At 41.4% G+C, this 15671-nt stretch overlaps 1 protein-coding gene across 1 annotated transcript; it reads right to left on the bottom strand.

Annotated features, from left to right (window-relative positions):
• Positions 1-778: 778 nt before the first annotated feature.
• On the bottom strand, positions 779-15115 carry LOC138601203 (C-type mannose receptor 2-like). Its single transcript, XM_069672783.1, has 9 exons — positions 15034-15115; positions 13157-13226; positions 11644-12021; positions 10976-11338; positions 9962-10305; positions 4842-4911; positions 3762-4145; positions 3094-3447; positions 779-1450 (listed from the first exon to the last, which is right to left on the bottom strand). The coding sequence occupies exons 2-9, from the start codon at positions 13188-13190 to the stop codon at positions 1101-1103; spliced, it is 2277 nt and encodes a 758-aa protein (XP_069528884.1). The 5' UTR covers positions 13191-13226; positions 15034-15115; the 3' UTR covers positions 779-1100.
• Between the last annotated feature and the right edge of the window lie 556 nt (positions 15116-15671).

The following is a 15671-nucleotide window of genomic DNA, read 5'->3' on the forward strand; positions in this document are numbered from 1 at the left end:
AGTGTAACCCCGCCTTTCACCGAATGACACTGGTAGAAGATAATGAATGGATGGATAGACCCTCCTTGGGAAACTATGGGGACAACCAGCCATAAGGTAGGTTATACATTTAAAGGGATACACATTTTAAGCGTACACTTCCATCGAATGTAAGAACGACTATTATAAATGTTTCCCTGATTAGCAATTCACACAAGAGTAAGAAGTGTAATGGAATGTAAATGCACTTATATCGCACTTTTCTAGTCTTGCAACCACTCAAAGCACTTGTACATGACATGTCACATTCACACATCCACACACTGACGGCAGAGGCTGCTATGTAAAGTGCCCAACTGTCAATCAGTCATCACATACATACCCAGCAATTTGGGGTTCAGTGTTTTTCCCAAGGACACTTCCACATGTAATCTGAGGGAGATAGGGATCGAACCAACAACCTTCCGATTGAAAAACGACCCACTCTACCACTGAGCCACTCTGCGACAACCAACCCCTGTCTCCCCTACTTATTACCCACACCACATGATTTCTCTACAATCAACTTTATGGTAGTTGGTCTACTGTTGCGTGTGAACACGCAAATTGGGTTTGGGCTCAGGAGGTATAGTGGGTCGTCCGCTGATCGGAAGGTTGGCGTGTCTTGGGCAAGATACTGCAAGTGAACGGTGAAATTTGACATGAATTGGTCGATTGGAAAGGTGCAGTCCATTTACCCGTTATGTAACTCAACTGTTCAAAAGAAGAATCCCTGTGAGGCTGACATCGTGCTTTAACAGTTTATTCAACACCAGAGGAGTCAGTGATCCATGAACGTCACACAAATTGCTTTTACAATCACCAGATCTGGAAGCAAGACTGTAAATATTCCCCTTATTCTTAATCAATCAAATAAGAAACAGAAAAAATAAAGGCATGATAGACGCTTCACACAGATTCAGATGTTTATGAAAAAAATCTTTACATTATATTTCATCGTTATTTGCCATATTATACGCCACATGAAACCCCATCAAAGTGTTCACACAGTACATGGTGATATTTAAGCTAGTTGCAGTAAGGGAAAATACAGCAGAAATATAAGGGGGTTTGGTGGAGTTTTATTTTAAAGCACAGATGAAATTAAATCTTTCAGTATCAGATTTTCTGATCCAATTATGTTGTCCGTTTTTCTCCATGGCGACAGCATGGTCACATTGCTTACCCACTGCATCTGTGTCACTCCAGTTCCGATTGCAGAGCAGCTTGTCACTGACCCAGAACCACAGATCCAGAGGGCAGGAGTAGCGCAGCCCCAGCCACACATATTCAGTTGAGGCCTTCTTGGCTCTGGCTTGGACCCATCTGTCCTGTTGAGAGTTAGTGATGGAGACCAGGTCACTGTGATTCTTTCTGCAGTAATCCAAGGCATCCCTCCAGGTCTTTTTTTCTTTGATCAGGATCAATTTGTCTGTCAGGAAGAAAATTGTTCTATTATTTTGGTGTTGTAGTTTTATGTTTAAGTAGGAATACAAAGAATTTTTCACCCTGAAGCTATGCAGACTTTTTCCTGCCAGCCCCCCAGTAAAATGTCCGACGACGTGTGAACGCAGCAGGTAATAGTCGGGAACATGCACCGCGAGCGAGTGGGCGGGTGTTGCCGATTACATCATGCGATCGTGCGAGGCACAGGATGATTGAAAGCATCAGAGGTTGAAGAAGAACGATCCCTTACAAGATGACAAAAGCAAAGATGGCTGCTGCCTTGACTTGGGAGGCTGTAAGGATGTTGGTCCAGCAGGTCGACTATCTTCGCCACATTGGCTTCCGATCAAATTCATGTTAAAGCTGCTGTGAGGAACATTCGGCTCCTGTTGAAGCTGTGGCTTTTAACAAAAAATCTCTTCCTGCTTTCTTTTTATTGGTCATGTGTATCACTTATTTAAATTTTTGCCCTGGAAAATGTAAACAAAGGCAGCGTGCAGTTAATCGCTTCGTCTGACACCTACCCCCCCCCCGCCTGTAGCTTCAAGCATTAAAAATAACTATAGAGAAATAATCAATCTTGTCACTAATGGTCTGGTTTGCTTTTGTAGCTCATATAGAGTTATCAGAATTAATATCAGTCTGTTTCATAACCAGTGAAAAACTCCTCACAGGAGCTTTAATGTCCTTATTTTCACTTACAAAGCCCTGCACGAACGGCTCCTGTATATATTTCATACATCACCAGTAGATCTCTCAGGTCATAAGACCAGGGTCTACTTGTCGTCCCCAATGACTGTATATAAAGATGGACGACGTCTCTCCGCCTCCTCTCAGTGCACAAAAACGAAGCTGCCATCTTGTACATTTGGAGCCCGTCTGCGCAGTAGAGATCGGCATTTGACTTACAGAAAAAAAGGTCAAAGATCCGGCACATCGGCGTGTTTAACAGCAGAACAGCTTCTTGTGTCGGTCTGAAGCAGTCAGTTCGCGGTTATGGAAAGTTCAGTGACTGTAGTGTTAGTGTTAGTTACGTCTCCTCTCGCTGGCCCTCCTCTACTCTGCTACAGGAGCCGGATTTGTCAACAGAGCTGTCAATCATCATTTTCACAGCATCAAATAACTAATTAAAAGTAAACTTGTCAGAAAAATGAACACTTAGACGTAAATCAGCATGATAAGAACTAACTATAATGACAGAAACCATGTTTGAGAAAAATGTATTTGTCGTGTATTTAGATTTTATAGTTTGACTCATGTCCCATCTGTTAACATGGAGGAGGTGGGCTTTATGACCTATACTGCAGCCAGTCAGCAGGGGGCGATAGAGAGGGTTAGGCTTCACTTGTAGGGAGCTGTCATGTCATCCATCGTCTGTGGTCGTCCCTCGAGCCACAACTCTGTTGAACTGTTTAAAGCAATATGAGACTCATTTATTCAAACTGGCCGTTGACCATGTGTTGCTCCACATTTTTTATTACTGTTGTTGTTTTTGCTCCTCTTGCTCTGTGAAATACCAACTAAACTTGACTGTTACTGACTTAAACATACGGTTAAACAGACGCTTCCTCTGACTGATTCCTGCTTCTATGGGAGAAAACCATTGAGACAGACCGTTGCGAAACTCACCGTCATAGCAGAAGAAGGGTATTGTTTTGTTACAATCATGAGAGCCCCAAATTCCAGATTTGTCCAACACAGTTGCACACTCCTGCTTTTCGATGCCATCCTTAAAAGACTCCTGACTCCAGTTTCTGAAAGAGGAATTTCTCCCATCTGACCACCTCCAGGTGTCCCTGAACAGGCCGATCCAAAACTTGGATCCTGACATGGAAGCTGTAAACGTTTTGTGTTCTTCTAACTGTTTTGGTCCGCTCAGCAGGTCGGTGTGATTTTCTCTGCAGTATTTCTGAGCCCTTGGCCAGCTCATTTTATCGTCAATAAAATGTAAGCTTTTATTGGGTTGCTTTATTTCTGGGGATGCTAATAAAACATACACACTGTTATTTTTACCATCATAAAATCGTGTCGTCTTACTTAAAACAGGTGAAACAATAATTTTAGATAACTTAGCATTACTCCATAGCTGTTCCAGATGTTGACTAAATCAAGCCTATGTTTGCTTAGAATTATTTTATGAACAAATGGGATTTTATAATCTCAGTTACCAGTAATCACTGTTAAAAATATCACTGAATCCATATAAAAGATAAAAATACAGGAAATACATGTTAATGTAGAAACAAGTTGCAGACAGGATGATGTGCTAAATACTCATAACAGACGCATTTTCTCACCATCGTAGCAGATGAATTCGTTCGCTGTTTCACAACAGTCAACTTCCGTTTCATTATTGTGAATGTTCACACATCCCTTCTGATGATTCTGATCATTTGCCTTTGGTGTATGCCAGTCAGCGTCACTCTCAGAAAACTCCACCCCTGGCAGAGACCAGTGCCACGCCCTCTTGTCCTGTCCTGGTTCGCTCTTCAGCCCAATCCAGGCTCCCTTCTCATCCACCAAACCCATGACGGACGTGAGTCTCATCATGTCCGTCGCGTCAGACACTCTGGCCAGGTCTGTGTGATAGTCTCTGCAATACTTCTGTGCGTCGCTCCAGGTCATATTTGTTTGAATAAAGTGGTACTCATGGAGCTCACAAACGAAAAAGGAACACTGACCTTAAATCAGAGAATGTCAACAGAGCTGTCAATCATGACGTTACAACCCATTTTTACAGCAAATAACTAATAAAAAGTAGACTAGACAGAAAAAAATAGGATTAAAGCCCCTTTTCTTTTTAATGTTAATAATTTTTAATGAAAATTAATGGTTGTTTTTGCAGTAGCTTCAATGTCATGTGACCCAGTGTCTTCAAATCAATGTCACATTAGTTAAAACAGTTAAAAAAGGCGGGGAAAAAATCCAATGTAATCAGGTATGTCTCATATGTCCAAGAGAGTATTAACGCCGTGTCACATGACAAGAAGGCTATTAAAAAAATACATTAATTTTGTGTTCGAAAATATATATAGAAAATAGAAAAACCAACCTAAAGATGTGTGTCCTATTTGTTATAATTGATTTCTCTTATTGATTTTGAGCCTATAGGTCACATGACCCCAAAGCTATTGGCAAACGAAGCTCTTATTCTTTATAAAAACATGTATAGAAAATAAATAACACTTACAATAACATTTAAAATTAGTGGGCAACATGAACCAAATTTAGTTGTAATTTTTTAACCCTAATTTTGATATGGATAAGTCATGGATGTATTATAAAAGCAGCAGTTTTGTGTCCATTAACAGTCATTTATTGACGGTCCCTAAATCAAACTAACTTCCCGGCAGTAGCAGCAGCAGAAGATCACTTACCCATCAGGATGAGCAGACATAAACTCCTCTGCATCTTTGCGCTGTTGGATGAAACTGATGTTTCAGCGTGCTGTGAACCAAACACGATGATTACAAACTCTTCAACATTTATTGGAAGTGAGGGTTGAAAAAACTGCACCACTCCCTCCGGTATACAAAGTTCAGCCCAATAAGGAAGATAGATACAGAATATTATGCAAAACAGCCAAACCTGAATCACACACGCTTCTTTAACCTTACTTATAGAACATATATCCACAAAACAACTTTAAATGAATGTTTGGAACAATAAAAGTTTGTATTTTGCTGCTAAAAGCAGAATCATTTCATGTTTTACTACCATGAACGTATAAGTGTTACAAATAATGAGAGGACGAGCTACGAGATGAAATCTGTCATGACAGTTTACAGTCAATTCAAAACTCTTCTGTCACTGTGACATCGCAAACTAAACACTGAACTGTTAGCTTAGCAAAAGCTGTATTTATTGCAGGTAGATTAAATATATGTCAGGCATTCCTGGTGTTGTTTCCTCTAAGATAGAAATGTAACAGTTACAATGAACTACAACGTTTTTTTACCCAGATAAGAAAGAGTGCCCTGGTCAAGACCGGCAGAGTTTCAGCATTAAGCTGCCGTACATACAAACATAACACAGAACATGAGACATGAATTAACAAGTGAAACCAGTCACACTCTGTCTCAAACAACCACAATCATAAATATCTCAAGCCGAACATCAGCCAGATGTGTCTGCCTGCAAGTTATTCAAGAGCACCTTAAAAGCATCCAATGAGACGAAGTTACACAGACTCTGAATTATTGAGACTAAATGTGGTTAATTAAAAACATATGACTGTAAGAACTTAATGGATATATTTTATGTCTTGCATATACTCAACTGTGAACCTTAACAAACACAACACAAACTTTAAACTGTCTTTCAGCTTCACTCCGTGTGCTCCTCTGACACAATGGTCTCCTGCTGCCACCTGACCTCCGTGTCAGCATTCAAATACTGTCCTGCAGAAGTTTCAGGTCTCTGTCAGTAACAGGAGGAGACATTGATAAAAAAGCAGAAGTCCATCAGTTATAAAAGAAGTCTTTTGCATAATGCACTGGAAACAAACAGAGGACGATGGACTGCTGACTGTCCAACACGCATCCTTCACAAAGGTACAGATGACATGTGGGGATGTGATCGCAGCTCATATTTGCATGTTGAACTTTGAGTTACATCGTGATAATCTTAGTTTGGTGATATTTTTTTTTCCTTTTTTATTTTTTAAACCCTCAAATCTAAAAGTGGACTGATGATTTTTTTTTTTTATCAACTGCCCTCAGCTCCGGCTTCAGGCATCAGCGGGGCTGGAGCCAACGGCTCGAACTGATAGGGCCCGGGACCACCACGGTCCTCCACCACACTGAAGTGCTCTTCAGGGGACTCTGGAGGGGAGAAGTCCTGCACCTCAAAAGATGGGCTCTATGTGGCGTATGTGCCATGAGACTCTGCGTCGCTCTCCATTCTTCTCTGGCCAAGGGAGGGGACGTCACTGAGCTGCCAGACACCCCCCCACCCCTTGTGCAAAATTAAGTGTATAAGAAGTTCTTTTGAAATAGAAAATGTAAAGACATTTCTTAAAGTTATAATCGCAAAGATCTCAGTTTTGTTCTCTTTGGTGCCAACTATGGCGATAAACGGTAATAGCAGGAGCACACTTCCCAGATATCCAGACAGTGTTGCATGTGTGACGTCCACGTTTCGCTCCGGTTGTAACTCTTGATTTTCCTGGCTGACGGTCGCTTTTCTTTTCAGACTGTTTGCTTCATCTGAGCGTCGAGTTTGTTTCTTTTTCTTTGGATTTTCACTTCTTTTTGAAGTTGTATCTGTAGTCATCCATCTTTTCATTGTTTGTTCAGCCATAGTAGATTACTGTTTACTTGCAACACTTGTAGAGAGCGGAGAAGCAGCCGCTTAGCTCCGCCTACCCTCTCTGGCAGACACTGCTGGCTGATGGAAAACGCGTCACTAACTGGGCGCCGCTTGTGATTTTTTCCACGACAGTCCCCACAGACACCCAGTCTGTAATCCTGCAAATGCAAAGTCTTTCATCAGTGGGCCATAGACTCAATCACCATTGTGTTACCTCATTGGGCGATAGATAGACTTAACAGACATAATTAAATCTAAATCTTCAAGATTATTACTTTAAAACAACATATTTCATAACTCTTTAGCTGGCATTAGATAACAGCTAAGGTTAGCATTCATTTCCAAGCTAATATTACCATTTGACCCAAAAGAAAAGTGTCAATTCCTAGCTATCACTAATGTTAGCTTCCTAGCATTACCATTAGCTAGCCAAGACTACTTTGAGCATGTTTAAACTAGCTGCCAGTCTCTAATAAGTAATCAAATATTTAGTTTTAGCTTGAAATGTGTCTCAGTGTCTCCTGATTGACATTTTCATTGTCTTTTCCGTTTGATGTTTGTGAGATTTTGTGAGTTTCCTAACCCCTAATCTCTATTTACAGGGACGTTTTCTGGTTTCTGTTTGAACTACACTTGTAGTCCGAGTAATATTGACCAATCACGTATCAGCAGGCTGCGGTGTATGCAGGAGAAACAGCCTGTGGGGAGAGCAAAAGCAGGAAGGCCGTAATGACATCCCGGCTCCCATCCCCAGCTCCCATCAGCGTCACCTTATTAATCTCTATAAACAGACATCTGCATGCTAACAGCTAACAATCTGTTTTAGATCTAAAATTTAACTTAAGATGAATTCCCTTGACGCTGTGTCACAAAAGATGTTCAGCGTTCAGATTTCCCGACTTCCTCGAATGCATCAGATCGATCCGACCTCCGTTCAACAAGCGAGCATTTTAAAAGTTTTCTTCACGATGTTGAAATTTCAGCAAAGGTAAGACCCGTTAATAACAAGTACATCACAGGAAAACAGTTTCTCTTTCTGTAACAATGCAGAACGCGGAAAAAAGGAAGTCTTGGCGGGAAGATGTTTATCGCTTACCACCCGACACGTTCCCAGTTGTCCCCGGAGGCTATTGAGGGAGCCGAGATTGCCTAACCCCTAACCTTGGGGTGACGTCAGAGGAAAACGGCTGTTATTGTGAGTATGGGGAATTTTGGCAGTCGCCATCTTGGTTCTTTGAAGCCAGAACAGCGGTGTCCCAATTCAGGGGCTGCATCCATCGAGGGACATATTTGAAGGCCTATTGCGTCACAGTAGCACGTTGAAGGCTTTCCCATTTTGAAGGCTCCTTCAGACGACAAATGCATCCTCCTTTTCTCGGGCCCAAAGGATCCATCGGGTGCATCATTTGCGGCCCAACGTATCCCGAGACGCCCAATTCAACTCAATTGAATAGCTGCAATACAAAACATAACGAAAGGGGCCTTGAAACAAATGATCTTTATAATAATAGGTAAAGTTACGTGACGTTAGCAAGGATAGCTAGTTAGCCCATTAGCTACCTGTTGCTAGGTGACAGGAGCCGCGTTTGGTGACGCAAGGGTAAGGGCAGGAACAGCTGGTGACACAAACAGGAAATCCTCCCTAGAACAGATCGTCTCATTTCAGTTCGGCCTTAGTGTCAACACAGGCTACAAATGGCTCATCCTCTGTAGACTGTGTCCTTCGAAGGATGCAGCCCCTGAATTGAGACACAGCTCATATTTGGAGGCAAGAGTGGGGATGGGGCTATGCCTCTTGCCTGGTTGAGAAGACGGGAATTGAGTAATCCCAAGGTATGTACACCCTAAAGCATATTCTGCTTTATCACTTTTTTGGTTTATCTGAATCTGACCAGAATTTACAAATGAAGATTTTACTGTGTTAAAGGTATAATAAGTAGGATTGTCCTAGAAAAATAAACTATAGACTTTTACAAATATAATATAAATCATCACTTATGGGCCTCTATACATGTTTGTTGGTGAGTGTGTGTGCAGACACTTGTGAGACCCTTCCCTCTGCATCTATTCTGTTGTTTTGCTTTGCAAGGGATTTTTTCAGGAGGGGTGCTGTCGTGGTTCCCTGAGCCAATCACAGCGTATAGCTGAGTGCGGGAGTGGTTCACATTAGCAACTGGGCCCCATTCAGACCGGTGAACATGGCGAAAGAGCGATGCAGAGTTGGCCTTCTTTCTGTTGGACAGGTAGGTGCCTCAAACCGGATAGGACAAGCTAACTGGCGGTTAGCATGGTAACTTTTACTCTTATTTATTTATTTTTATATTTTGGCTTCTGTTTTAGCTGTTTTTATTTTATCTTCACTTTGTCTTGTTTTATGATGTGTTTCTTTTGCTTTTGTCGTTCTGTGTAAAGCACTTTAAATTGTCTTGTTGGTGATAGTGCTGTATAAATAAACTTGCCTTGCGTAACGCAAAGGTAAGCAGCGGTTAGCATGCTAGCACAAAGGTAACCGTGATACTGTCGTTGTTAGCTTGGCGGGGTGGGCGTGTTCTCGCACGAGAGAGTGAGAGTAAGCTTCTGGTGATGAAGAGCCCAGGAGGAGGGGCCCCAGTTTGAATGTGTTGTTGCAAAATGCAGGAAAAATCCTACTTATTATACCTTTAAACTCTAAACTAATGATCAGAACTCATAAGGCTTATTGAATCTTCAAAAAGCCAGTACTGTTCTATTAATGACCACTTCAAGTTTATTCAGCATCAGAAAAATCAAACATATTCTACCGCCAGATCGTAACCAGAAAGTTTAATCATTTGACAGTGTAAGAAGCAAAACAGTATAGATTTTCTCTTTCTTACTCATTTCTAAACATAGGAAACAAAAATGTAAAGGATTGCTTAAAGATCCACGCACATGGAAATATAAAATAGAACAGGTACAACAACACAAATGTATCCGTTTGATCTGTCATCCAGCATTAATGAAGGAAGTCATTCAGATGTTCCTGACACCGTGTATCAATACATGTTTTTTTTCCATATTCAGGTTGGGATTCCTACATTTACCAAAATGCCATGCAATAAACCTAGAGAATAGATATTGTGTAAGCTTTTTCAAAGGTCATACACCACCACCAACAACGTGATTAAATGAATAGAACATCTGCGACCAGCGAGGAGAGTGGGTTTTAACCCTTAGAGCAGATGAAGTTAAACGTCTCATTATCAGGCTTTTTGAACCAATTATGTTCTCCATTTTTGGACATGGCTCCAGACATGTCACACTCATCCTCCTCTTTACTTGTGGCCCAGTTGTTATAGGCGACCACCTCGTCACTGACCCAGAACCAGAAACCCAGAGTGCAGGTGTAGCGCAGTCCGAGCCACACATGAGAGGTTGAGGCGCTCTTGGCTCTGGCATGGACCCATCTCTGCTGGTTAGCGTTGGTGATGGACACCAGGTCATCGTAGTTCTCTCTGCAATAATATAAGGCCTTCTCCCAGGTCTTGTTTTTTTTGACCAGGATCATTTTATCTGTCATGGAAGAAAATGGAGACAAAAACAGGGTCAAAACCGCAGCTTTGTTCAGTTAGATGCACTTACTCCAACACTGAAGGGTGCACTTGAACCAGCTTGTTGGCTGAAAACGGCCTCTTTTGAGTTGATTTACCAATGAATCAAACAATACTGTGACCTAGGAATAGGTGCCTTTCCTAATGCGTCATGTTAAACTATCAAACTGTTGTTTAACAGTAGGCAAAGAGATATGAAATATTATGTTTTAACCTAAAAAACAGCCCAGTGTCCCTCTAGATTATGACTAACCATTACTTTCTCTGTGCGGATGAATCAGGAAGCAGCATCAAGGTGACTACCTCCACTTCTTTTTCACGATATTTTGTAGTTATAGTTGATGGTAATGGTTTTGTTGGTGAGGAAATACCTATCAATACCAAAGGGTGCACTTAAGCCAGCGTGTTGGCTGAAAATTTCTGCTTTTGGATTTGATTTGCCGATGATGCTAACTTTCCCGTTAGCTTGGAATTGACACCTTTCCGGGCGTATCATGTTAAAATCAAACTACCATGATATAAATATGATGAAGAAATTCAACATGCATGCATAAGTACAACGAGGTCTTCATCCTGTGAAGTCAATAGACTTTATTCTAGTTCTGTTTGAGACGGACCTTTGCGAAACTCACCGTCATAGCAGAAGAAGGGTTTTTTTTCATTACAATTACGAGAGCCCCAATTTCCAGATCCGTTCAACACAGTTGCACACTTGTTGAAGCGACCCTCAAAAGTCTCCTGCTTGTTGACGGCATCCTTAAGAGACTCCTGATCCCAGTTTCTGAAAGAGGAATCGCTCCCATCCGACCACTTCCAGGAGTCCCTGAACAGGCCGATCCACAATTCGTGTGGAATTGTTATGTTTTGTTTGAGTTTTTCTAACTGGTTTTGTCCACTGACCAGGTCGGTGTGATTTTCTCTGCAGTATTTCTGAGCCTGTAGCCAGGTCATATTATGTTCAATGACACTGAATGTTTCATTGAGTGGCTCCATTTCTGCGGAGTAAACAGAAGATAACTTACTTAAAACTGGTGACACAAAAATGCGAGGCTAATTAGCAATACGCTGCAGTTTTAGATATTTAATTAATAATAAAGTATAAATGTTTTTATTAACCATAACAGTCTTAAGAAATGTTTTTAAATTAGAAAAAGGACTTTTTCAGATTTCTATTAACCCTTTTAGGCAGGTTTGACTAAACTCCATATAAAAATATGAGGCGTACGTCTGCATAGGCAATGATCATAGGACAGGATGAGGTGCTGAATACACATTACAGCAGTATCAGACTCGTTCTCACCATTGTAGCAGACAAATTCATGTCGGTCACCACAATTAAAATCCTTCCATTTGTGGTTGTCCATCCGCACACAGTTCTCCTCCCCTGCTTTGTCATTTGGCTCTCCTTTAAACCAGTCTTGTTCATGATCATGAAGCTCCACCCCTGGCAGAGACCATTGCCACTTCTTTTTTACTTTCTGTCCTGTATCGTTCTTCAGCCCAATCCAGGCTTCCTTCTGTTTCACCAAATCCTTAAGTGTCTTCATATCCATCATGTCAAACACTGTAGCCAGGTCTGTGTGATTATGTTTGCAGTAGTTCTGTGCTTCGCTCCAGGTCTTTTCATCTATGACAAGGTGGTACTCATGGAGATGACAAGTGAAGAAGAAACAATGACCTGAAACCAGAGAAAATACTACAGTGATGGAGCATATATATCTGATAGTAAATGAAAATAATTTTAGCTTCATTTTACGTTGATTTTTATTTATTTCTTTGACAGGAAGAGTGAGCTGTCATCTCTACTATTCCAGCAGATTAGGTGTGGGCCTTTCTCACACCTAAGAACCCGTATATTTCATGAAAACTACACAATTAATTCTGCGAACCACATGGCAGCAATTTAGCACCTAGCGTTAGCTTACTTCTACAGCTGCGGTTATTGAGTGTGAATAACAGTTGTTGTGGAGTTCAGTGCGTGTGTTGATGACCTCTTTTCAGCTGCAGGTGTCAGCTCAGAGAATTAAGGTCCGTTATAATACAGCACTAGCTAATGCCACAGAGCTATCATTAGCATTGCAGAATAGCTTTGAGACCAAATAGGGGCAACTCAGCTAATGTTGCTAATTGATTATATGGATAGCAAAGCATTCTGTAACATTCAGTGACCAATTGAATTGGCTTTTGGTTCCTCCTCTGGTTCTGACTGAAACATACTGTTGAGCGCTGCATGATGCTGACTGTTAGCAGCCGTTGTTGTGTGTGGAGCCAGGCTCAAAATGTGATCCCCCTCACCGTCATCAGAAATGGTCTAGCTGTTTTTGAACTGGCTTTTCCGTGAGTTTTTAACTATTATATTCACTCAGATTTTTGTGGATGCTAAACGAGACTCGACCTCGAAATCATGCATGCATTTTAACTGTTTCAAATCAAATGTCCAGTCTTAGAAACTTACGAAACACGCAGGGAGCCTCGAGACACAATCCCTCTCAAAACCTTTCGTAAGCATGGCTTTGTATCACCGCATTATCAACAGGCTACATAAGTTACAGCCTAGTTAAGTAACACTAAGCCACACAACTAGCGTACGCACGTTACTTCTTATTTAAACTGAAACCGTGATCGCTTTTGAAACCATACCAAGTACTTCTGCTGTCCAAACATAATCAAACTGCGACCATTCTGCAACAGTTAGCACCTTATAGTGACAGTCGCACGTCCAAAAGACATAACATTTGAAAGATCTGTTGCTTTATTTTGAATATGTAACCAGATATAGTTCGTGTATTATTAATTATGGTAAGATCACTTACCCATCAGGATGAGCAGAAACAGACTCCACTGCATTTTTGCTCTGTGAGATGAAGCTGATATTTAAGTGCACTGTGAACCAAGCACAATGATGGAAAACACTTTAACATTTACTGAGTCAAGTGCCCAACTGTCAATCAGTTATCACATTCATACCCATTGGCAATTTGGGGTTCAGTGTCTTGCCTAAGGACACTTCAACATGTAGACTGAGGGAACTGAGGATCGAACATCCAACCTTTCGATTGAAAGACGGCCGACTCTACCACTGAGCCACAGCACATTTAAAGAGGGGGTATAACTTGTTTTACATTTTAAGACATATTGATAATGTTACAATGTTGGATTTCCAGACTAAACGTGGGTGAAGTTTCAAATCTGTAGGTAAAAGCATGTTGGAGTAATCCCCTGCTAAAAGTCTGCAGGCTGCTGTGAACGCTTGCTTTCTCTAGACGCTTCACTTTGTGATGTCACAAAGAGGAGGGCATCTGCATGAGACACAGCAGAACTTCCTGCCCCTGGCACAGTTCAAGGACACGCCCACACAGCGGCTCTGTCTGCCTCAATTTTTTTTACACCTACCACTCAGCTCAACGGCTCTGCTCGTCAAGTTGGTTTGAGTTCTGCCCCTCGGCAGGCTTCGGACAGCTGGCCAATGAGAAGACAGCAGGCTTGTAGGGGCAGGGTTTCTTAAAGGGACAGAGCTGACTGAGTCGTTTCAGGCAGAGGCTGTATAAGGGCCTGCACAGAGCACCAGTGTGAGAAAAATTAGGATTTTTTTAAACTGTAAATTATGCTAAGCTACTCCACAGGTATCACAGAGTGAAATATGAAGCTTGAAATTAGCATAATACCCCCCCTTTAAAAAACATGTTATGATCATGTTGTGCTACATAGAAAAATGGCAGTCAGACGTGGTTTTCTCAGGCTCTTCCCAGGGTTGTGATGACAGTTGTTGAGTCTTGTAAAGGCAGATGAATAAGACGTATCAAGCGTTCAGTTACCAAGACAAAATTTTAAGAACTTGTGTACTTAAAACAGAGAGTATTGACAATTGAAAAGTTTCCTTAACTGTTGTTTACAGACGCTCCTTTTGCATAAATTGGAATACTTTTACAAATGTTGTCTTTTACCATGAAGATTTGAGATTTGATCTGCAGTAACTATCCCTTGTGTGTTTTGAAATAGCGTTCCGGCGTTGCAGAAGCAAAATGTGTGCGAGGTGCTTAAACATACACACACACGGCACTGTTCTGCCCTGCCCGCTACTCCGTTAACGCAGACACCGCTTCGCCTCTGTAACGCCTCTGTTAGTACCTCCAGTGCTGGCTCACAGGTGGAATGACTTCGCCCCTTAATTCATTCGTTTTATGTGAAAGACAAGACAAAACAGAGGTGTAATAATCCCGCCTTGAACTGGCTGGGTAAAAGGGGCGAATGTTTGATGCACTGTAGCTGTAGTTAACGGTAAGTCTGTCTGACAAATTTGGTGTCAATTGGGCAAAACATACAGGAGGATATTTTTTTATATTCTAAGATAAACTTAACAGACTTAATTTCTGCCATCTCGACGCATCTTTACTACTCAGTTAGCCTACATTTTATTGTAAGTTGTAGCACCTTGTACTGATGTGTCAGAAATGTTCAAAGTTAAACAGTTGCAAAAAACAAGAGGAGCAGGCTTGACCCCTGAAATAGTTTGATTCAACAAGCTAGATTTAAGTTGTTTATGCTGCTGTAATTGCTGCTGTAAATGTTTTGTATTTGCTGTATTTACTGCAGGTGTATTTTAACATTATAAAATGACGATTATAGACGTAAGTATAAATTATAAAATCAAGACATTACAATATTATTTTAAGGATTTAACTTTACTCACACAACATGAACTCTTTCTTCTCTCTTCGTGTCACTCCGATGTCTCTCCCCGATGCGCCCGATTCTGACTGCTCTTCTAACACAGTGATCTCTTGTAGGCACCTCAGTGTCACCATTTAAATATTCAAATGAAAAAGCTTGGATCTCTGTCACTGTCAGAAGGATGAATTGACAAAAAGAAGTCCACGAGTCATGAAAGAGGTCTTTTGCATATTTCAATTTCAATGTGCCTTTTTTTACGGGCAGCACTGCCAAAAAACACAATCTGCATTTAATTTGGTTTTATTTGCATGACTCAGGCGATGATCACGTTATCGACGACACTTTTCAGTCACCCTTTGACATTTTTTATCTGTTATCTCTGTTATCTGCGCACCTCCCCCCCCCCTTCTGTGTGTCTATGTTTCTATATCCTTCATAACACTGTTGTTTGCAAAGGAAGTGGGGACTATTTCAAGGAAGTGTTCTGTGGAGGGATATTAGAGTCCAGTGAGGACGAGTCTATGGCCCAATCCCAATCTCCACACTCACAGACTTTGAGGCGCGTTCCCGGTAAGTGCGTGAGTGCTTAGTGCTGTCCCACTGTCAGATCAGCAAGTGTGTGAGGGCTCTGACGCGGACTTTACAATGCCTAATTAT

Source organism: Semicossyphus pulcher, unplaced genomic scaffold (assembly GCF_022749685.1).
Source record: "Semicossyphus pulcher isolate SPU_LCO1_2020_fin unplaced genomic scaffold, fSemPul1.0.p SCAF_21, whole genome shotgun sequence".
Lineage (NCBI taxonomy): Eukaryota > Metazoa > Chordata > Actinopteri > Labriformes > Labridae > Semicossyphus > Semicossyphus pulcher.